The sequence below is a fragment of the Gekko japonicus genome, unplaced genomic scaffold, assembly GCF_001447785.1.
Source record: "Gekko japonicus isolate JY-2015 unplaced genomic scaffold, Gekko_japonicus_V1.1 scaffold27, whole genome shotgun sequence".
Lineage (NCBI taxonomy): Eukaryota > Metazoa > Chordata > Lepidosauria > Squamata > Gekkonidae > Gekko > Gekko japonicus.
The window spans coordinates 1551104-1573982 of NW_015172002.1; the positions used below are offsets into that span (position 1 = coordinate 1551104).

General features: G+C 40.7%; 2 protein-coding genes across 4 annotated transcripts in view; one reads left to right on the plus strand and one right to left on the minus strand.

Annotated features, from left to right (window-relative positions):
• ZFYVE1 (zinc finger, FYVE domain containing 1) overlaps positions 1 to 5769 on the plus strand; it is a 31725-nt gene extending 25956 nt beyond the window's left edge. The window contains exons 11-12 of the mRNA XM_015420082.1: positions 3337 to 3452; positions 4556 to 5769. Coding sequence (XP_015275568.1) covers positions 3337 to 3452; positions 4556 to 4788 — 349 coding nt within the window. The 3' untranslated portion in view covers positions 4789 to 5769. The remainder of the gene's footprint in view (positions 1 to 3336; positions 3453 to 4555) is intronic.
• Positions 5770 to 11985: 6216 nt separating this feature from the next.
• Positions 11986 to 22879, minus strand: part of DCAF4 (DDB1 and CUL4 associated factor 4) — a 26842-nt gene continuing 15948 nt past the window's right edge. For 2 of the 3 annotated variants that reach the window (XM_015420052.1, XM_015420054.1), the window contains exons 8-14: positions 22368 to 22417; positions 21135 to 21232; positions 17688 to 17783; positions 17510 to 17607; positions 15400 to 15576; positions 15167 to 15281; positions 11986 to 12834 (exon numbers count right to left, since the gene is read on the minus strand). In XM_015420052.1, the coding sequence (XP_015275538.1) occupies positions 12569 to 12834; positions 15167 to 15281; positions 15400 to 15576; positions 17510 to 17607; positions 17688 to 17783; positions 21135 to 21232; positions 22368 to 22417 (900 nt within the window). In that variant the 3' untranslated portion in view covers positions 11986 to 12568. The remainder of the gene's footprint in view (positions 12835 to 15166; positions 15282 to 15399; positions 15577 to 17509; positions 17608 to 17687; positions 17784 to 21134; positions 21233 to 22367; positions 22418 to 22879) is intronic. The other variant, XM_015420053.1, reaches the window with a different exon arrangement.

The window sequence follows — 22879 nt, forward strand, 5'->3', positions numbered from 1 at the left end:
CTCATTACTAGAAGCTATTTCCCTTTTTTGTTTTTGTTTGAATGAGGATCCTCCTCGATCTACTCACTCTCTTAGCTTCCTTCCCAGTCCATAGTCAGTGCCACCCTGAGCCTTCGGGGTAGGGCGGGAAATAAATCCAAAGATAAATAAAAAAATTAAAAAACTGTCTCTTCTTCAATTGTCAGTTCCCAACTGTCATTTCTTAACTGATTCTCTCAACAAAATTCCGTTCAAACAGCCTGTCACTCAAAGGTTCTCAGCCTCTGTTAGGCATTAACCCTTAACAGTCTGTCACAGCCACTGTGTGAGAGAGGATGCTGGACTAGATGGACCACTGGTCTGATGCAGCAGGACTCTTCTTATGTTCTTAATGCTTCTGAGGTTACCTGGTGGTCTGGTTTCTCTTTCCTGTTCCCAGGTGTAAAACCTTTACCTCTGCAAGGGAACAGTGACCATTTCTGTTTCTCTGGAGAAAGGGGATTGGGACAGTTCTAGTTCCCTCTTGAATTCTGGAACTAGGGAGAGACAGTATGTCGGGGTGTATGGAGGAGAAAATATTGTGGAATCTCACACTGGTGAATCAGATGATGGGTGACCAATATTGCCCTGCTTAATTACAAGGCTCATGTTAGATGATAAGCCACTGCTATCTCTTTGGAAACCACTATAGTACACTTTTGTTGCACTCAAAGCGTGAGGCTTCAGCATGAAATACTCTGTCTAGACCTCCTTTCTTTGGTGTGTTGTTTCTATATTTTAAGTGAGTTGTCTACTTCTTTCCAGTGACTGGTTACCTACTTGCTAGAAGTACTAGCTTCCATAATCCAGCACTGGTGTATATAGGCAATCTGAACCCTTGGGCTCTGATTCCACATGTTGACAGTGATGGTGAATCTGTCTCTTCCTGTTCAGGTTTAGTGAGCTAGAAACTGGGTAGGTTGGCAACACTAAGGTGACACAATTATGGCCTCAGCCATACCAGCTAGAAAAGCTGCAGGTGTAAATTTTTATTCCTGCTACTGTATTTTGATTTTAAAGTTATCTGCACAAAAATGGAATGAGTTGCATTATGGCATCTGGCTGAAAGGGCACTATATTGAATTGGTGGTGGAACTTCTGTCATACAATGCATTTGTGGCTGCAATGTATCAGGCCTGTAGAACATCCCACCAACCATGTCAGCGCTTGACCATCTCCTGGTTTTCAGCCCCCAAGGCAGACACTAAAACCAGGAGGTTTATTGAATCTCAGGTGAGTCACCACACATGGCTGCATTCAGCTTGCTGAATTGCAAAATGTGCAGGCCCCTGCCATGTGCAGTGTGACTTGATTGCTCAGCCCAGAGCCAGCAGCTGCACTGTGGCCCCTTACAGAATAGCTGCTCATGCTAAGCCTTATGGCATTTGTGTCCAAAGAGGTAACATCTGGGACTGCAATAAATGCAGTGTGTACATGTGTGTACATCCCCCTGAATTATTGATATTTTCAGAACAGGACCATTGGCCTTTTAGGGAGGGATGTTTGTCCACAGTGGTTCTACAAAAATCATAGTGTCCCTATTTAGATCGGTCAGTTGTGAGTCTGAAAATACCCCATCTCCTTCCTTTGTTTTCTCGTATAAGCCAAACAAGAAGATAACCCAACAGGTTCTTTTTGTTTTGTTTTTCAGAACTGCAAAAAATGTGGTATATCATTTAAAGATAATGACACTAAACACCACTGTCGGTCATGTGGTGAAGGTTTCTGCGATGGTTGCTCATCCAAGACCCGCCCTGTCCCAGAGCGAGGCTGGGGACCCACACCTGTGCGAGTATGTGACAACTGCCATGACAGCAGGGGTGTTCAATTAGGTAATCCAGTTATGTCCATATTATCCTACAGCTTTCAGTTAGGGTAATGCTGAGTCTTTTAATGATTGCTATTGCCATCTCCCATTTGAGAACAAACTGTAACCTGGTCCTCTAAGTGCTGCAATCACAAAAAAGGGGCGCAGTGCACAGCAGGATAATAAAGCAGCACAATGCTGGGCTGCAAGGAAGAACCCGGCTCTTCCTGGTTTCCAAATTTCTCGATGTATTAGAATATAAATATTCTTTCTCAGAGGAAACTACTCAACATATAAATTGAATTCAGCCAGATTCCTGATTTCTTAATCTCCTCCAGTTTATTCCAGAGTAAATGTATTTATGCAACAGTTGTAAGACAACATACCATTCATGTTTAATGGTCCTACAGAATAATATACATTGTGTATGCCTTCTGCTAAGGAAGAACATTTATGACTTCTCATCATTCTGGTACTTGAGTTGCTCCATTATTTACAGATGCTCTTACTGTAGCAGCAAGTTGTTCTAGTTAAATAACATGGCATTTCAAAGCAGGTGTCAGAGAATATGAATCAAGATGAAGGAGAAAATCATAAAGGTTTGTTTTTAAAATAGATTACAGTGTTGATCCAGAGTTGGTATCCTGAATCCACAAACATAATGTGCAAGAAATCTCAAGGGTACTAACCACATACTTTAGTTGATTTGTCTGAGGATTACTGTGATCTTACAGTGAATACTGCAGTCATCTTTCCTTTTCCTATATTAATGGGTTAATTGTTATTTACACAGTTCCTTATTCTGAGATGAAACAGAGCTCCTAATTTTGCTGGATTCTCCTCTGTATATTTGGCTCACTTTAGCCTCTGTTCTCTCACACATTTGTGTACAAACCCAGATATCTAAGCAGATACCTCAGGATAACCAATCTGCTATTCATGCAGTTTGGTTTAGATCCAAGGTGTATATTTATTAAACTGCTGGGAAGATACCAACCTAGATATATGCCTTGTCTACCTGGCTACAGTTGAGAAGCATGGAAAATTTCTAAGGGCTGAAAAGGAAGGTAAAAGTGCATTTTAAATGTGGATGGGGCCTCTGAAAATGTAAACCTCCCCATCCAGACAGATGCCAATGCATTTGGCCTGGGTTCTTCGTGAAAAATAAAGCAGGTTTGAGCAAGAATATGACCAGGTTGGCAGAAACCTGGAAAGTGGACGATTAGAGGAGGACATAGTGTGGAAACTCCAAAAAACAAACAACATAAAAAGCAGAGAAAAATGTTTATATGAAAGCAACCCCAGGGAGGTTTTTCAGCTGATGAAGTGTCTACTTGAACAGGGCAGTGACTTTATAGTTACGCATTTAGACATCATTATTCCCCTATAATATTAAGCACTGGCTGCTGGTGACTAGCACTTTTGTTTTTGGGCATCAGTTTCCTTCTATACTTTGAAGTAGGCCGGCTGAACTTGTGCCTTTTGGTTCTGAACCTCAGTTTCTGTCACACAGATGTGCCCGAGGCTCCAACAGATGAGGAAGGGGGGACAGTGATAGCCAGGAAAGTTGGTGAGGCTGTGCAGAACACTCTTGGGGCTGTTGTGACTGCCATCGACATCCCGTTAGGTAAGTGTTGTTTGCTCTATTCAAAAGGTAGATGCAGAATCAGGTTTTTAGAGAGGTAGGATTTGGTGAGGTAAGGGAATATTCCAGTCAGAGTTCTGTGAGTGGTGTGATTTTTCTTCATAGTTGCAGTTGGCGGCTCAGTTTGTCTTAGATGTGCATCTCACGTGCATAGTAGTTCTTAAATGCTGATCCCCTTTAGACACAGGTGCTTGGGAACTTCTTTCCCATGCAGATACGACTGTAATATGTCCTGTGAATGCTCATCCATTTGGGTGGGGTCAGTCAAATCGACTTTTTGTATCAATCAGTAACTCTCTGGGAAGCAAGGTGCCAGTAGGGTGAGACGGACTCATGTAAACTGATTTGACAACATGGTAGTAGAACATGTAGGTATTGCAGCCATGTGGGATGAGCACCATTGGCAAGCATCTCCCACACAGCTGTGTATTAGGTAGACGATGGTTACAGCAACAGTTTGAGATGTTCCACCTATAACAAAAACAATTTGCAGGGCGGTACTATTGTTCTTACTCTGCATGAAATCAAAGAAAAAGACAAAGACTAGTCTGCCTAGATCCTCACCATAGTTTATAGTTCCTGAAAGTAAAGATTTGTAGAAAACTCAGTTTTTCCAATAGGCCAGAAATAGAGCTCCTTTATTGTTCTGATTGGGATGGGGGTAGGATGTTGGTCTCTTGTGCACTTCCTTGTAGAGGTCTGTGGGGTTTCCGGTGTGATCAAACAATACAGGACCTGGCCTGTTGAGAGGTCAGATGTTGGAAATCTTCATGAGTGCTGCCTTCCCTCATATCGGAAGGGTCAGTGCTCATATGAGAAGCCTCACGTTATATCTTTTTGGTTCCTGAGTCCAGTGCCTATGCTTTGGGTTGCATCCTAAAGTGGACATATGGGACGCTTACGCATAATGTCAATTCATTCATCAATCCTTTACAAAAGCACATAGTGAGACTTATGTGAGCCTTCCTATAGGCCTGATTTTAATCCTTCTCTTCATTAGGTTATTGGAAAAGGCAGAGATGGGTTTTGTAGTCCTCGTTCTTTTCTATGGTCAGAACATGGTGAAATTCTATAACCCTTTGCAGGTCTCGTGAAGGATGCTGCCAGACCTGCTTACTGGGTGCCTGACCATGAAATCTTATACTGCCACAACTGCCGGAAGGAATTCAACATCAAGCTCTCCAGACACCACTGCCGTGCCTGTGGCCAGGGTTTCTGTGACGAGTGCTCCCATGAGCGCAGAGCAGTCCCCTCCCGTGGCTGGGATCATCCTGTCAGAGTCTGCTTTAATTGCAATAAAAAGCCTGGTGACCTTTAACCCCAGCTTCCTCTCTGGGTCCTCCATAACACCTTAGCTTCTCAGGGTTAGAAAAACAAAACGACAACAACAAAAGAACCATTTTTTTAGCCTTCTACAGTCAGAGTGCATGCTGCTGAACTCTGGCCTCTTTTCATGTGCTGTTTTCAATAAGATTGCTGAATAGCTCAATTGAACAGGTCCAACACGGCTTGTTTTCAAACTGATATTGAAAGTTAAAGGTGAGTGAGTGTGGAGAAGCTTGCAGTAAAACGAGGAATCCCAAACTCAGTGTATTATATACCAGTTAAAAGTATGTATCTCTATATCTATTATATAATTTAGTATGCTGAGAATGCAGCTGGCTGATGAAGCATTGATTATTTACAGTAAAATGAAGAAAGGTGAATGGAACTATTTTATGAAGTGTAATGGGTCAAACACATAGCCTCTTGAGTGCCTTTGAAATTCTTTGTGTGAAGCATTGTGTGGCTCACAGTTCATATTGTGAAGAGTGAGGTGGTCCCTGCTTTTGAATAGGGAGTCCCAGGCCTTGCCCCTTGCAATTTCATCAGCCATACTTATTTTACTCCAGCCTGTTTTTGGATGGCTCCATCTAGCTGGAATTGCCTTTTTTGTTTTGTTTTAACAGACAGTCCAGACAAAACCATGGACAAATACTTTTCACTTTGTAGTCAGTCAAAGTCATTACTATTTTTTTTTTGTATTTTTATTGTTTTAACAGTGCAATTTATGCTGAAGATAAAACAAATATTATAAGCAATGATGGCTGGCTACAAAGAGAAAAGTAGTATTTAAATCCCTCTCCTTCCCAAGGAGGGACTAACTAATGATTGACTATTTCAAGAAAACTGGCCAGTCACAAAGAGGAGAAAGAAATTAATTAGGCTGAAAATAAAGGAAAATTGTGGAATTTTTGCTGAAGGGGGCTTATTTCTAAATAGCTATATAGTAGGAATTTGCCCATAGAATTTTTTTTTTTTAAATAGGGAACCCATCACTATATTAAGTGCCATATGAAACCACCATTTCAAATTTGTGTGTTGCTGAATGCAGCAAATGCAGTCAGCACTGTAGGTCCTAGTGTAGAACAATAATTTTCCATTTGTAGGCCCTTACCATTCAGAGCAGCCAGAGGAACGAAGGGGATTGCTCTCTCTTGCTCTTGCTCTCTTTCTTTGAAGTTATTTAACGCAGATGTTGTTTAAAGTCTGTGCAGCTGCAGAACAGATTATAGTTTTTAAGGTCTTAGAAGGACACTGTACTAAACTTAGTGGGAAACGAAGCAACATCGACTGATGTGTCGCAAAACCTAAAGCTGGTGTAGCAATAGCTTAGTTCAGATGTACTTTGGGGCGATAAGACCTTATACTTCATGCCCATATTCCTATATGTTTGGTAGACTCTCATTTCTCTATTGACTCTCCAAGCTTAACAGCAAAGGTAAGTATCGGGTGAGCTCCCATACCCTGCGGTTTAGTGTTTGCTTAGCAATCTTAGACACTAGTTTTCTTTAAACAGTCCTAAGTATATATTATTAAAGGAATCTGTGTGAATCAAACCAATCTGGAAAACAGCAATGTTCTTCTGAGTTTAAGAGTGGGTGATACTGGGACAGAATTCTTTTCAACAAGCCCTGCATTGAACCACTTTGAGGGAATGATCAAACTACTGAGTGAAACTGTAACATTGGACTTTTCTGTGGATATTGGCTTCTGCAATAACAAACAAGATACCATCAGACTGAAGAACAAAGCCTTTTCTCCTGTTAGTACCTATGAATGTGGCACATTCCCCTGGTGGAGATCTGTCTTCACTCATCATTGCTGGAGTTTGGCATGATATCCTGGCACTCTTTCTCCCACTTATAGAATTTATCATTGTATACCTTGATTACTGAAACCCTATTTTAGGACTGTACTATTAAATTAAGTGATATAAAGGACTGTCCCTTCTGAACAAGTGTACTGATTTCAATGTAACTAATCTTTTTTCTGCCTGTGGAAAGAAGTGGCAGTTTTCGGCTTGCATGCCAAAACAGAACTGGATTATGTAGTAGTAAATTCCTGCTATCTAATCTCCACAGCGAGGAATATGTATTTTGTAACTAGAAGCTGACAATTTTTTTCAAGGAATAGATATGGGATTAAAAGTCTTGTAGAGATTTTTTTTCGACCTAGGTACTGCACTTTGAAGTGTTTATTTTTGACTCTATGGTGGAAATACAATTGGAACCGGTTTGTAGTCCATGCTGTGTGTTCTCCATGCATGTAGCTATTCTACCATGTTATTGCACATACAGAAACCATCCCTGACATTCCTTGTATAAAAACTTCACTTGTAAGCTTCTGTGTCTTTGACTTGTCTGATTCTTTTGTGCTATCCTAAGAACCCACAACTTCATTCCCCTTGAGATAGAAATGTCTACATTGGCTGTGTGGTCCTTAAGAAAAAAAATAGGTTACTAGGCAGAAGGTTAATTGCCAGGACCTGCAAGGTAAGATTTTTCAGTATCGCTTTTGGTTCCACATGCAGGGCCAGCTAGACAGGCACAGAGTAGGGGTTTCAGTGTGTGGATGAGACAGTGGTGCTTGGAGGAAAGACACTAGGGAACTTTCTGGGACAAGCTGAACCTGAACAAAAGATGGCCTTTACTTGAACCAAAAGGGAATCAGGCCGCTAGGGCTTAATATCAAAAAGGTGGCACAGCCACTTTTAAACTAATCCCTGGGGGAAAGCCGGCAAGAGCTGGCAGCCTCCGGGCCAAGATAGGGGAGCTGGAGTGCTTGGTTCAGGATGACCCATCCCACAAGGATGGTGGTGTTACCTCTTGGGAGAATACTGCGAGTGGGTCAAAGCCTGAGAATGAGTGTAGGACAGTAAGGAGAGCCATGAGGAAACCTAAGGGTCAAGAGAGGTGGGAATCCTTAGGGAGGGAAGTGAGGTACACTGGAGCAACTGATCACGGAGCCAAGCAGAGGCATAGCAACTCTGGATCCGGGACCTGATGATATTGCACTGATTGGGAGCAGTGACCACAATGCCATTAGATTTGACATTCATGATACTGGAAAGATGCCTCCAAAATCACTTTTAATTCCAAAAGAGGAAACTTTGCAAACATGATGGGACAAGTCAGAAGGAAGTTAAAAAACAGAATTAAGAGAGACAACTCTTTCCAGGATGCCTGGAAACAATGTAAAACTACACTAGCTGAGGTCTGTATGCAATATATATCTCAAGTCATGAAAGGTCTGGAGTCTAAAAAGATGTCTGGGTAGTTAATAACCCAAATCAAGGAAGCCATAAAAGGCAAAAAAAGAAGCAGCAGCTTCCTCCAAAAACGGGAAGGTTTGCCCAAACAAGGTGCTACAGAAAGGAGCACAGGTTCTGGCAATAATAATAAATTTGACAAAGTGAGCAAAAGGGATTTGAGAAGTTTTAATGTTTTTAGCAAGCAGTTCTTCAAATGGCACTGGCTGGTGCCATGATCTCATCTTATAAAGGAGATTAAATTTAGTTAACAAGGTCCAATAAATCTAAGAATCAAATCAGATAAGTATGGACAAGGGTACATCTGGACAGCTTGCAGACTGGATTACAGGAGAGGCTAGAAGTGGTGCTACTGTCAGGTTCGGACCCCTGCCATGGTCAATGATTATGTATCGCTGCCCTGTGTTGCTAATGCTTATTTTCGCTTTTGTAACCCGCCTGCTTTGCACATCTGTCGGCTCCGCTTGTTAACCCTTATCAGTCCTCCCTGACATTCCTAGGGGAGGAGAGGGTGAGAATGAGTGCATGGAGTTGTGTGGAGGCACTGCTTGTAATTTTCTCGACGCCACCCCCATACCGTTCACAGGTTCCAGCTGGGCCTGTGGCCTTGGGAGAGATAAGCCTTAAGACATGGCTAGATAGGTCATATAGTCTTTCATGACCTGTAGTATGTCTGGGTGTGTGTAACGTATGCCTGAGGGGTGGAACCCATTCCCCACTTGCCGACCCTGTGCTATTGTTTGTTAGTTCTGATAAAGGTGTTAACCTTACCAGGAGTCCAAATCTTACCAATAACCCCTGTTAAGGACTATTGTGTGAAGAGTGGTTCCTCTGGGATCTGACAGCTACTGGTTCCTGATGTCCCTGAGGGCAAACCAAGATGTTGGTGCTGCTTTGAGAAACAGTTTGTGACCCAACCAGTGCCTACTTTAATAACAAGGCGTGTTGACCAGGTAATTTTAGTCTTGGGAGGCAGATGGATCATTGGACAAAGGAACAAAAGGATTACTTTTAAAAGAAGATGGGGAAATGGCAGAGAAACTTTTATCCTGAGAACACTTTCCTGGGAATAAGCTCCACTGAACAGACCGGAATAGGATTCTGAGTAGACCTGTTTAGAAGTGCAGTGCCTATGAATTGTGTTCATTTTCACTGTGGAAATTGTGGGGCATGTGCCCATACTGTACCTGCCATTTGCTGAAAGGTGTCTAAATAACTGGTCAGACTGAGGTAACTAGAGATGAAGTTCTGACTACTCTGTGTGTGTGTGTGTGTGTGTGTGAGAGAGAGAGAGAGAGAGAGAAGTGCCCTCAAGTTGCAGCTGATTTATGGTGACCGTGTTCATCTCTTGCCTTGAAAATCCTGCAAGGGTCACCATAGGCAAACTGAAGTTAATACATCTACAAATTATATCAAATTATTCCATACAGTGAAAACTAAGCCAAACTGTGAAGACCTACAGGACAATTGTATCAAAATTGGGAGAGCGGATACCAATGTGGCCAATGAAATTCAGTTCTGGTAAGTGTAAGGTGATGCACGTTGGAACAAAAACCCCTAACTTTTAATATATGGGATTATAACTGAGACCAAGGCTGAAAAAGATTACAGTGGACAGCTCAATGAAAATGTTGACTCAGCGTGTGGCAGTGGTAAAAAAGGCAAAATCCATGCCAGGAATTATTAGCAAAGGGATTAAAAATAAAACAGCAAATATTGTAATGTCCTTGTATAGAGCCATGGCACAGCATTATTTGAAGTACTGTATAGAAGAGGGCAACCAAGATGATGGAGTAGAGTGCCTTTTCTATGAGGGAAGGCTAAAGAGTCTGGGACTTCTTAGTTGGGGGAGGAGGCTCAGGGGGGACATTTACACAATCATGCATGGAGTGGAGAAAGTGGACAGTGAAGAGTTTTTCTCCCTCTCCTAAAATACTAGAACTCAGATTTGACAAAAATCCTACTACAGCAAGAGCATCATCTAGCTTGTCTGGGATCTTGGACCCCTGGGGGTTTACACTAGAATGACTCATTCATTTCCATTCCACATTGGACCATCCTGATAGTGTTAATCCCTTTTGGACAAAGGACAATTTTTTGGGGGGCCAGACCCCCTATTTGTAATGGAAGTTCAAATCCATTACCAGATGTGTGATGGGGATGGGACTATATTTTATAAGTCTCTGGTTGGTAACGGTAGCCTCTGACATCAGTGATGCGGCTTTGCATGGCATTGGCTACATCAGCTCCTGAGTCTTAGAAAGGAGGCTGGTTTAGGTCCTTTGGGCAGTTTTCCCGAACACAAAGACATGTCTTTGATCTAGGATTCAGATGAGGTAATGCACTAATGCCAGAACAAAGGCAAATGGTTATATTGTAGGGTTGCAAAGTCAACTTCTCAACAACATAGTCCTTTGTTTTCAACAGGGAAGCTGGAAAAAAGAATGGGCTGAGATGCTGCTTCCAAAATGCCTGGGAATATGTAAAATAGTATGGAAACTAGTGGTGTGCCAAAAATATTGATATTTTTCAGGTTGAGGTATATTGAACTCGAAAAATATCAGTATTTCCTGATATTACCAAATCCAATACCTGTATGGTATTCGGATTCGGGATTTTTCTCCTCAAAAAGCCCCCCAGGTTTCAAAAAGATTGCCAGGGCTCCAATTCTATGGGCCCCCAAAGGTACCCCCATCATTCATTGGTTTCAATGGAGGGGGAAAAAAGTTGTTTGAAGGGACCGGGTCCCTTAAATGCCTTCTCCAAGCCACAAATGAACTTCAAAGGTGTTTAAAAGGCTTGCAGTTCCTTTAAACACCTCCTCTAAGCTGTGAGCTCACCTAGAAGGCATTTAAAGGGATTGCATCCCTTTAAACGCCCTTTAACATCAGCTATCTGGTGGTCCTGAAAAATCCCAAATATTTTCCAGGATTTGGGGGGTTTGGCCATTTTGGATAGCCAAAAAAATACCCAAATCTATATCCAACTGAAAGAATAGCCAGAAAATACTGATAAGCAATGCTCCCTCTAAGCTGTGGAGTCTTGTGAGCAAAAATTCTACTTTGTGAGCTATTGGCATTACAGTTATGAGAGCGATTTGGCTACTGCATAAATTAGTTTGCTCTGTAGCCATCTTTCCTGAGCTAAGACAAAAATGTGTGACCCGGAGGTTAAAATATTGAGTTAGCTCACACTAACTCAGCTTAGAGGGAACACTGCTAATAAGGTATTTTTCAGATATTTTTCGGCTCAGACATAGCTGAATGCACACCCCTAATGGAAACATTCTGTGTTGCCTGAATTGATTGCTTTTCCCATAATGAATCTAAACTTGTTTCAATTTTTTTAAAGCAATTTTTAAATACTGCAGGAGTGAAAAGATAGAACTGATATCTTGAGCAACTGCTGTTTAAAACGAAGAAGTAATGCTTTTACTAAGCCATGTGATATAGTGGTTAAGAGTAGTAGACTCTCGTCTGGAGAACCAAGTTTGATTCCATTCTTCCCCATGAAGCCTGCTGGGTAACCTTGGGCCACTCACAATTCTCTCAGAACTCTTCCAGCCCCACATCTGACTGTTGTGGGGAGAAGATTGTTATGGGGAGAGGAAGGGAAGGCAATTGTAAGCTGCTTTGAGACTCCTTGGGATAGAGAAAAGCAGGATATAAAAACCAACTCTTCTAATTGGATGAAGTTTTTAAACGAAAATACATTTGAAAACAAAAGCATCTGCATTTCAATTGTTGTTTCTAATCAAAACACAATTAAATCTACCCATTTCTTCTTTGGAAAGACTTTCCTTTTTCAGCAGGAAAAAGACAACAAGATCACCACAGGCCCTCTACCCTGTCCTATGAGGGCCAACAAGAATTTCTAAAAATAAACAGTAAATAATATATATATTGACATGTTTATTTCCCTCAGTCTTCTTTTGGCTACCTCTTGGACATAGGAGGGCATGAACAGAACCACCTTAGAAACTCTGCAATACAGCCTGTGAAAAGCAATAAGCCTTCCTAACAAATTCGACAAGCAAGCTAAGTGCCGCATTCTAAGAAATTAGAAAGCTATGCTATAATCACACATTTCCAGTCATCAGGAAAATTCAGGGTAATTTTCCTGTCTACCACATTCTTTATTGAAGACAACATTTTTACAGGTTTTCATTGATGGTGAAATCACTACCTTAAATGTTATCTCCCCTAGTTTAGTTTTGATGCCTAGGTAAGTTCTATATAGCTTCTCACTACATAATTAAACGAGCAAGCACGCAATATGGGCAGTGCGCAAAGCCTACCAGAGTATATGGAAATATTCTGGGAGTTTCAAACATCTGCAATTGACAATATATACGAAGAGATAATAAATTAACTGCTTGGAAAGAGCACAAATAACTCAATGATCTAAATGATCAGTTCATCATAATTATAGTTCTTGAGGTGAAATGCAGAAGAAAATGAAAAGCTCAAAGTCCATGCCAGTACAACAGTTTCAGGACAGGAAGGCGTCACATTTTTTCATCGTCACCAAGGACAGTGGGATGATCCATGTCTTTGGTATGCAGGCAATATGGATCATCTGTCTTGTAAGAGAAATAATAGAGATCTTGTCTGACAGCCATGAGCAAACCAGGAACACCTCGGGTGCCTCCAAGTTGTGATGAGAACACCACACTTGGGATGGAGTCCTTGGAAGATGGATATGGAGAAGGGATAGTCCTGAGCAAATGAGCATCTTGAAGACTCCATATTCTGGTGTAGCAATCCTGACCCACTGAAAAGAAAAAATATTGTCAAGGAACTTTAATAATTCTATCTTTATATCATCTATCTTTAAAATTATTTTTATATCTAAAGTGGCAATAACCCTTTATTACAAGATCAAGGTCCTTCAGAACATAAGTCAAAATTTCTTTCAATTTCCCCTTCCCTGCTTTAGATCCCTGATTTGCCTCTCATTCCATTCCATTCCTTTTTTTAAATAACTTTTTTATTGCTTTTATCACTACAAACTACAAGGGGTAGGGGAATGGGAAAGTCTAGCCTAAAATACAAAGCTAGGCAAGGATCATATTACTGAAGTTATACATAGATTATCTTGAAATTTTCCCCATAATTAAATTTTAAGGAATGAAGGTTAAACATTATTTTTTTCAAAATCAAACTAGTACAAGCATAATTAGTCAAAGTACGTGCATCCTAGTATTCTGCATTAATAGAAAGAAATCAGGCTTTCAGAATTAAGCTATTTATCATATTTTTTTCCTCTGTGCTTGTTTTTATCATAAGTCAACCTGACTTTAAGAAGTTTAGGTGGTGCTGCTGCTCCTTTATCAGATTTAGTGTCTTCTTCTGAAGGGCTACCCAAGGAGCTGTCACTGCTTCCCGATCCATGTTCGCTATTTTCTTCTGTTACGTTATTGTCCTCTGCTTTTCCTTTTCCTTTCGCTGTTGCTTGGTGCCGCTCCAAAAATACCTTTGCTTTTGTAACAGAGTCAATCTTTTCTTTTTTCTTTTTGTAGTTGAAGATAAGTCCTTCTGGAGTTATCCATCTGTAGGGGGTTGGATTTTCTGTAAAAAAGATGTCAAGTTTTTGTACTGTTTCCTCCTCTTTCTTATCTCAAATGGAATGTCTTTTAGACCTCTCGCTTCTTTGCCTTTGACTTTTAGGGTTATCCTATTAGTCGCTTTTAGTATTACATCTCTTGTTGATCTCTTGGAGAACTTCACAAATACTTCACCGGGCAGTTTATTTTTTTTAATAAATTCTGAATAGGTTCGATACACCATATCCATATCATTTTGTAAAAATTTGTAAAAATTCCGCTTTAAGATCTACCACTGGAGTCAAAGCTTCGCTTAAAATCTCTTTCAAGTTCTCCCATTTTTGCTCTGGGATACCCTGAAATCTCAGGACATATGGTGACTTTTACATTTGTAGTTGTAGCGGCTGTTCTTTATCAGAGGTCCTCTCTTTTTCCACAACCTCCAGTCTTTGATTTATCGCATTCGTCTTAGCATCAACTTTTTTCAACATTTTAACTGTTTCTTCTGTTCTTATGCTGGTTTCTTTCCATTGCTTTTGGAGAGCATCAAAGTTATTGTTGAGATTAGTCATCTGGTCCAGCAGAGGGCGCAATGCTGCAGCTAACATATCAAGGAAGTCAGTGGTAGCTTCCGGTCTTGAGGTCGGAATCGCTGAGCTGGCAGTTCCTGTAGAAGGTTTCGCTTTAGCCGCCATTTTATCAGCCCAATGCGACATTGTTTACACAGAGAGAAAAAGTCTCTGAGAGTCTCTGAGTTCTTTTAAGTCTCTGAGAGTCTTTTAAATTGTACACTTCTTACTATTCCGCACACTACTCGGCTGGATTAACACTTTCCAATCAGAGCCGTCCACTCTGCCCACTCTGCCCCTCTGTAACTTTTTTCCCAGGGTGGGATTAACTCCTCCCCCCTCCGCTACCTTAATTAAGGACTTTGGGGCGGTTGTCCGCTTGTGCGCTTGGCTAGTTTAAGGAGATGCAGACTCACGCTTAATTCCACGCGTTACTTCAAAAGGTAGGGAAAGCCTCTGAGCGCTGGATCACTTGCTTGCTCGCTCTGGCGTGCACCTTTGTATCCATTACTGATCTCGCAGTGGCAGGACCTATCGGGGCAAAGAGGAGCCTCAATTCCTTGGCCGTCGCCTTGGAGGAGGCACTCCTCATGCCCCAGGCTACGAGCCCCCTCTGAGGGCTCTGGGGGGCCCTGGAATCGTCCAGGACCCCTCCCATTTGCCGCAATCATGGGCTGCTCTCATCGGAGCTCTATGGAGCGCACCCGGCAGCAAGTCGCCAAAACCGTGTCTCTCATTCTATTCCTGAGGGTCAGGGAGATCTATGAGGTGCAGGGAAAGTTCTATTCTGCTGATGCAAGAGTATTCTGTTAGTGGAAAATTTAATTTGGATCCAGCTCAATGACTATATCACATTGTATTCTTATTAGTTACAAGAGCAAAACATTCAATTCCACACCCTTTGGGCTCATCCACAGATCAACACAATTTTATATACATACAAGTAAATTCTATACATTCTATACATATGCATACAAGTAAATATACATACCTGCTGTAAGAAGTCCTTCCTCCTCATTTACATGCAAAGGGAGAATGGCATGTTCATTGTGATGGCCTCTATACTCTTTCACACATCTTAGTTTTCTCAGGTCCCACAGTTTTATCTGCAAGTGGAGAAAGCACTCAAATACTCTGTGTCAAAAGAAAAAACTTGGCATGTACAGATAAAGCAATATTACAAATATTATAACAAATGTTTTCTGAAAGAAGCCTTATCTCTACCTGTCCTGCCATATCTGCAGCCATGAGATACTGCTCAGTTTTCAGAAGGTTAACGGATGTGATTGCTGAATCGTGGAAGAGACGGACAGCTTTCCAGCCTTGCCCTTTATTGCTGCGCTGACGAATGTCAATGCTGAAAATCTCCCCTGAACGACAGCCATTGAATAGTACTGGAGACTAGAAAAATACAGAAGAAACTGAATGGGTTTCACCGTCTTCTGAAGCATTTTTTAAAATCTTCATCGCCATTATACCCTGCTCTTTCTCTTATTTATGTCATACTGGTATACATAATTCTCTCCATCATTTTATTCTTGTAACAACCCTGTCAGGTAGGCTAGGTAAAGAAATTGTAATAGCCAAAGATAACCAAGTCAATTTCAAGACCTGGATTTGGATCCAGATTCCCCCCATCCCAGTCCAATACTTTATCCACTACTTCTCAGAATCCCATAAAGCAGGGGTGTCGAACTAATTTGTTATGAGGGCCGGATCTGACATAAATGAGACCTTGTTGGGCCAGGCCATGTGTGTCATAAAATGTAATGCCAGGTAGTCGAGAAATAAACTTTATCAAGGACACAGACAAACACAAAGATTTTTTAAAGTTTAAATAAAACATGCTTAAAACACTAGCACTCTTGCAATATTTTGTCTATTTAACAGTCTCTGATAACTGACACCTCTTGCTCTGAATTATCGCATCAAAATGTCTATGCAGTAGCAATCTTGAGTATGCTGTTCAGGTGATCTGTAAACTGCAAACGTACTTTTGATTAACATTTATTTATTTATTTATTTACTACAAAAATTTCATGCTTAGTGTTGCTAGCCTAGGACTCGGGAAAACATGAAATGGCTGGACATTGCAACCTTTTGTACATAAGTTGCTTCATATGCTGGTCAAGAACATGAGAAGGCATCCTAAAACAGACTGAGGACCATGTGTTTGTCTACAAAATTATACTCTTCCCCAGAGAAATAACTACAACTTCTTACAAAGGGGGTGAACTTGGTCTGGACACAAATTCTCAGTCTAATCCACCTCACTGGCTTGTTGTTATTCCTCCTCTAAAATAGTTCACATTGCTTTCTTACTGAGAAAGACTGGATCATGAGGGTATGAATACAGTGAAATAGGGGAGGGAACCCAGTTGCACCCAGGAGAGCTCTGGCATAAAAAGCCCAACAAACACACACACACTGTAGCAAGGCACACAAATGCCCATACCTTGAACAAGGTGCTTGGTATTTCTCCCGTGCGATTGAGGCAGCCCAGCAAAGCAAACTCTCCCTCATTCCCTCCCTCCCTCCCTTCAGGGAGGAGCCTCAGCCAGTGGAAGGAAAGAAAGGCTTCCTTCCTTTTTCTTCTGGAGTCTGGCCAGGAAGCAAGCTCTGGCTGTTCCCTCCCTCCCCTGGGAGGAGGAGGGGGAGGAGCCTCAGCCAGTTCTTTACCAGACTCTCTCAATCGCACAGGAGAGCCTTGCCTATCTCTCCTGTGCGATTGAGAGAGAATGGTAAAGCAAGCTGTAACATAGCAGCAGAACTGCAAATGGAAGTAGGAAACAGCCAGTTTCTTGCAGGCCTGATTGGGGCCCTCCGAGGGCCTGATCCGGCCCGCAGACCACATGTTTGACACTCCTGCCGTAAAGTAATGCTTTGAATTTGTTCAAGCAGACAGTTTTCACAGCCAAAAGTGGAGTGCAGCAATCAGATGTTTAGCATGGGAGAATCCCAGTCAGCAGCTAAAGTTGCAGCTAGAACAGCTACGTATTTGAACCACATATACCACACCCCCAAGCTCACTTGAGGGAGGAAGGGGGAGAAAAAAAAACATGGCTGAAATGCTCAGAAAAACCTGATGGGATTATGTTACTGTGAGCTCACTGATATAAATGGTGTCTGGAGTAACGTGCCATGATACTGAACAGAATTTAAAGCAACCCTCAAATTTGCTTGTAGCTTCTCTAATTCCCTTTCTACTGTGTGTTACCAGCACTGGCCATGATGATTCATCAAGTGCTGCTTAAAGTACAATTTTTACCTGGACAGCAAACTAAATAAATATAAATGATGATTCATCAAGTGCTGCTTAAAGTACAATTTTTACCTGGACAGCAAACTGCTGTGCAAGTACATCACTGCTAGTGCCAAATGTCTGCCGATGACCTGTCATTGCATTAGTCACCAGCACTCGGTGGGTTAAACCTAAGGAGAACAAAACGTAAGTGTGAATTGGGTAATAAAGTTCCATAATGGATGCAGGATGCAGAGCGGAAAGGTATTACCTGTGCTAAAGCAGTTATCAGCCTGAGGATTCAAACACCAAGCACAGGACCAGGCAGTGGAGATCTTGAAACTGCACAGCATTCCAGGTTGGTCTCCTAAGAGAGGAGAGGAAATATACAAGGTAGAAGATTATGCTTCCTACCTGGCTTGTTCCCAGAAATGTGTAGGGTGTCTCTCGTTCCTCATTCAAAAATCACACTTCAAGATTTTCAAATGCAAATAGAAACTGAAACTACTTCTAACACATTGAACTACTAACACACACAAACTTTTGCCCCATTACTGAGTACGACATAAAACCAAATGAACACATAGAGAAAAGCAAGACTGTAGTTCACTTACTCTAGAGTAATCCCATTTAGCTGCAGCCTGCAACTCAACTCATTCAACTCAACATCTGGATGTGATATCTACTATCAGATTTATTTTGATTAATAATACCAAGCCAGTTAACAGCTGGGTACGTTTCTGCAACCCAGGAACCAGCCCTGCCTGTGAACAGGATCCCCAAACAAATTCCTTTACAGCCTCTGCATGCTGCTGAGAATGATGTTTTGCTGGCAGTTCTCCCAGAATTTTCTCCGGCTGAGAATGAGGACATGCCTCCTCTCCTCTTCTCCAGAACTGCCCAAGACAGCCCCAGCTGAGCCGGTGGCAGAGATTTTATTTATTTATTATCAGATTTGAACCTCGCCCTCCCGGGGGGATCAGCTACTTTGATCTTTTTGTAAACTCTTATTAAGCTGTATGCTAATTTGCTGCTATTCACAAGTCCTAACAACTGCCTTAATTCAATCTTCGCTATATTTATTGTTCAGTTACTTATGCATGTTGACTCTAATTAGCCCTTCCTGGAAACACCCTCTACCTATATGTAATGGTTGGTGACTTCCATTTCAGTGTATCTGCATGCACACAAAAGCTTATACCCAGAATAAAACTTTTTTGGTCTTAAAGGTTCCATTAGACTCAAACTTTGCTCAGTATTGTTTCTAACAGTTATAAAAATTGAGTGCTGTGAAACTGTTATATCCTTCTTTAGAAGCTGTTTGTGTATTGACACTAGATTTGTTAAAGCTACAGTATTTCAATATCCAATGCTATCGTAACAATATTGAGAAATATACCTCAAGTGATTAAATCCCTATGAATACTATGCTTCTTCCTGCCTAGTGAATTTGTTATTTTATTTTGATTTTTAAATCATTTAGTTCTATCTTTGGAACAGTTTTAAAAGCAGGTGCTTCACTGATTGGAAGTACTATTGAAACTACTGCTTTTTTAATCAATAGGTTGTTTGTTACTTATTTTAGGCCTATTTCAATGACCAAGAGTCTTATAATTCTTTCTGATTTTAAGAAATGTGCAATTTTCTTCAAATACTTTTGAGCACAACCATCAGTAGATTTTGTTGTGGCCTTGTATGCAGCAGCTTTCTCTTCCAGATGCTTGACTGTTTGCAAGAGAATTATATTAATATAAGGATGGAATTCTCATCTAGAGCAAGCTTATCTAATTCCCTGACTGAAATATGTCTTTTGATGTTATTAACTGAAACACAGATGCCTGATTCACTGATCCTAAATGAGAACTGTGAAAGGCAGGTATGATTCCTGACTCTCATTAATGGCTGTGAGTCTTGCAACCTTCAAATTATAGATCTAGTTCAGAGAAAACTATCCTGACAGAAAATAAGTGAGACCAGCTATGTTTTTTTTCTCCATGCAATCAGGGATCTACCTTCTTTGAAACTACATGGAAGTGACCAGACTGGAGCATTTTTAACTTAGATGTGAGTGATGACCTCAAAGAGATATTACTGTTGCTGCAATTTTCCACAACTACCAATTTTATTGGATTTTGCCTCAGTGATTTGTTTTGCTTTGGACTCTCTCCCCCACCACACACACACATACATTTTCTCCTGCTTCATGGCCTGAAAGATTATTCTAGTCATGGAGGGGGTGTTGTAGATTTTAACTTTAACTGTTGTACCATAGGAGGCCTGAGATTTTGCTTTAGATTTTTGTGTAAATCTGCCAACATGCATTTTTTCAGTATTGTAGCCAACTTATAGTTTTCAGCCTTGAAAAAATAACATGAATCAATGGCTTTGTGCCCAGAATAAATCCTAGAACAAGTGGAAAAAAGTTTGTGACAATTATCTTTTGAAATTCTCAGAAATGCCTAGCATCATGCCTTTAGAGAAATCAAATTAGATAGCTTAATAAAGTTATACTAGGCTCACATAATTATGTCTATATAAGGTAGCTACAACCTAATCCCGCCATATCTCTCAAATCTCAATTGTGGTGAGACTCCTTATCTTTTCTGAAATGGGTTGGTAAGAATCTCAGAAATTGCATTTCATTTTTAAAGGAACACTAGGTAGAAAAAAGGATGTCATATATGGTTTTTATTTAAAATCTCATTTACATAATCTAGTGTTTTTGAGTAATTGTGATTATTGTTTGTTAAAAGACTACAGAGATTTTAAATTAAGTTCTTAAAAGACAACACTAAGTGACCATTGGCTGGGATATAAGGTTTTAAGACTTGGAATAAATAAATAAACTTCTGGTTTTTTTCAGTCACATGAGTGTTATCTGTAAAGAATGACCATTGCAGAAACTGACCATTCTTCATACAGCCTCATAGTTAATGCATTGCTTCAAAACAGGCAAAGAGATTTTTGGTTTCTATGTGCCTGCTTTAAGTAATGCAGCCCATGGGTGGGAATAACTCCTTAGAAGCACTGCATATTATTGAAACAACACCTTTGCCTCTTTCCACACCAGAGCATTCAAATAAAACAGGACTCAGTCAATGAAACTGGGACAAGTTACGAGCGCTATTGCATTTCACAGCTCAGTCTTAAGGCCAAAAGAGACACTATATTTTAAAAAGCTTGGAGAATGGTGCGTGTGTGTTTTAAATTCATGTCTGAAGCAGGGAATCACAGAAAAATTCTAGGAAAAAAACACTACAATTTGTATTTTTTTAAAAAAATAATGCAAGATTGTTTGTGACTTCTCATTTCTGATGCACCAATCAAATGAGTTGTTATGGAGAACACCCCCAATATGAGGTCACAAATTTGAGCTCCTGCGTCTTAAGAGTACTATATGGCAGCTGTGTAGTATGTATTCTCATCACACATCAGTCTGCAAATAATCTGGAAAATGCAAATCAGACAGATACTGTATTTTTACATATCCTCAAAAAACCCCTCAAATTCCTTTGCTAGGAAAGAAGCTCCTGCTTTGTGACTTGACAACATCCACAAATGAAAAGTGCCATCCAATTTCAGCTCTGTGTTATCTTCAAATTCTTAGTAAATGTAAGGCAGCATTAATATTTCTTCCCATGATACTTAAGAGAAAGCCACTGGAGGAACTGAAAAATGGATACCCACATACAGGATCTCTGTTTGCACAACCACTCACCCAACTGGTATGCACTACCTGAGTTAGAGCTGGTGAACAAGTAAGCAGGGAGTAGACTAGCACAGCCCAAAGTTTCTGCAACGCCCATGAGGCACAGCGTGATAAAGGCTGTTAAGGATCTTAAAAGAGAAAAGACACCTGTCAACTCAGATTAGGTGAGAAATCCCTCTTAGCGAATCCATCAGTTTGCTAAGTGTGGTTCGGCCTCAGTGAAGGCTCATTCGGTCACTGTCATGGCACAGGCAATATGGAATAGCCTCCTGGAATACCTCTGGCTTGCTCCTCCCTCTTGTCATCCTGTTCCTTTTCAAAGGGCATTGAATGAAAAGTGCCGATCAGGTAAAGTGCTGTTTTCATTAGGTTGTCTTGACTGCCTGTTTTGGTGCAGATTTTCTCTCTGTTATTGTAAGTTTAATTCTGCTATATTGTAAGATGTTTTGGACTATTCTGAAGAAAGGGAATATAAATTCCTAAATACATAAACAAACAGCTTAACAGCAGCCTCAGAGATGAGACATACCTCCATCTTAGGACCACCTTTTTGCTGGTCTGTAACAAACAGCTGTAACAAACTGTTGTTAACACATACACAATTGGGCAAGCCCTGCAGGGCTCCTATGAAGGGATAACTTCTATTTTTCCACTGAAATCTCTGATCCCTATCATTTTAATACGAAGGACAACTGGGGAGAAAACATCAAGGCACATTTACAGCATACAATGCCAAGGGAGGAAGCAATATAGGTATTCCTAAAGGTGAGCAGAGTGGAAAGCATATTCCTGGACTCTTCAGAAATGGAATTTTTTTCCATTTTTTACTTGCTTTCAGTACAGGAGTGAATTTTATGACAACAGTGTTGTTACATGAAACCTTGAGACAAAAAAATGATCTGGGCCTGAGGAACTACTGTTGTTTTTTACATCGAGCTACTGCAGTTTGAGAGCCCCTCTTCAGGAGGCAGCCTTCCTCAGTCTCTCCTTGTTTTCAAATCACCCCATGATTTTTTGCAAACATGACTTCCATTCACTTTGTATCACATTATCTGTATCATAATGTCAGATTCCCCACCCCCTGCACGCCTGAGCACAGAGGATAATTATAACTATTTTCCAAAGAGGAAAAATGTAATTTTGTGAAAATGAATCCCTGTGTATCCCTGTGTAACAACGGTTCTGTGAGGCACAGGCTCCTTATCCTGAGGGGTTTCTTTCCTATTTTAATAAAAAGGATATAAAACATGGGAATCCGGATGACTTAGTGACGCCCAGCACACAGAATTCACCTTAAAAAACAAGAACAACATAGCCTATTAGAATAAATCTACACCAGGAAGAGTTATTGAAGAGGGGGTCAGAGAATCAATATATAACACAACTTGGAAGATTATAACCTGATCAAAAAAAGGTGACTACATTAAATTCTCAGACTTCGGTGGGATTTTCATCGCCTTACGTTATCATTTATGACAATATGTAGACAAAGAATTTTGCCTCATTTTCCATTCAGTGGTTTCTTTGAAAGATAAAACTAGATGAACAGAAGATCTAAACCTTTCTGAGAGCCTAGTTTTATCAAGGTACAGTAGTAACTAGGGATGTGCATTTCGGGATCCCGAACCGAAAAAAAAGCCGAAAATAACGTTTTTCGGCTTTTTCGGCTTTTGCAATCCCGAAATGGCTTCCTATGCATTTTCCCGAATCCCGAAAAAAAATCCCGAAAAAATTCGGGTCCATTATAACCAATG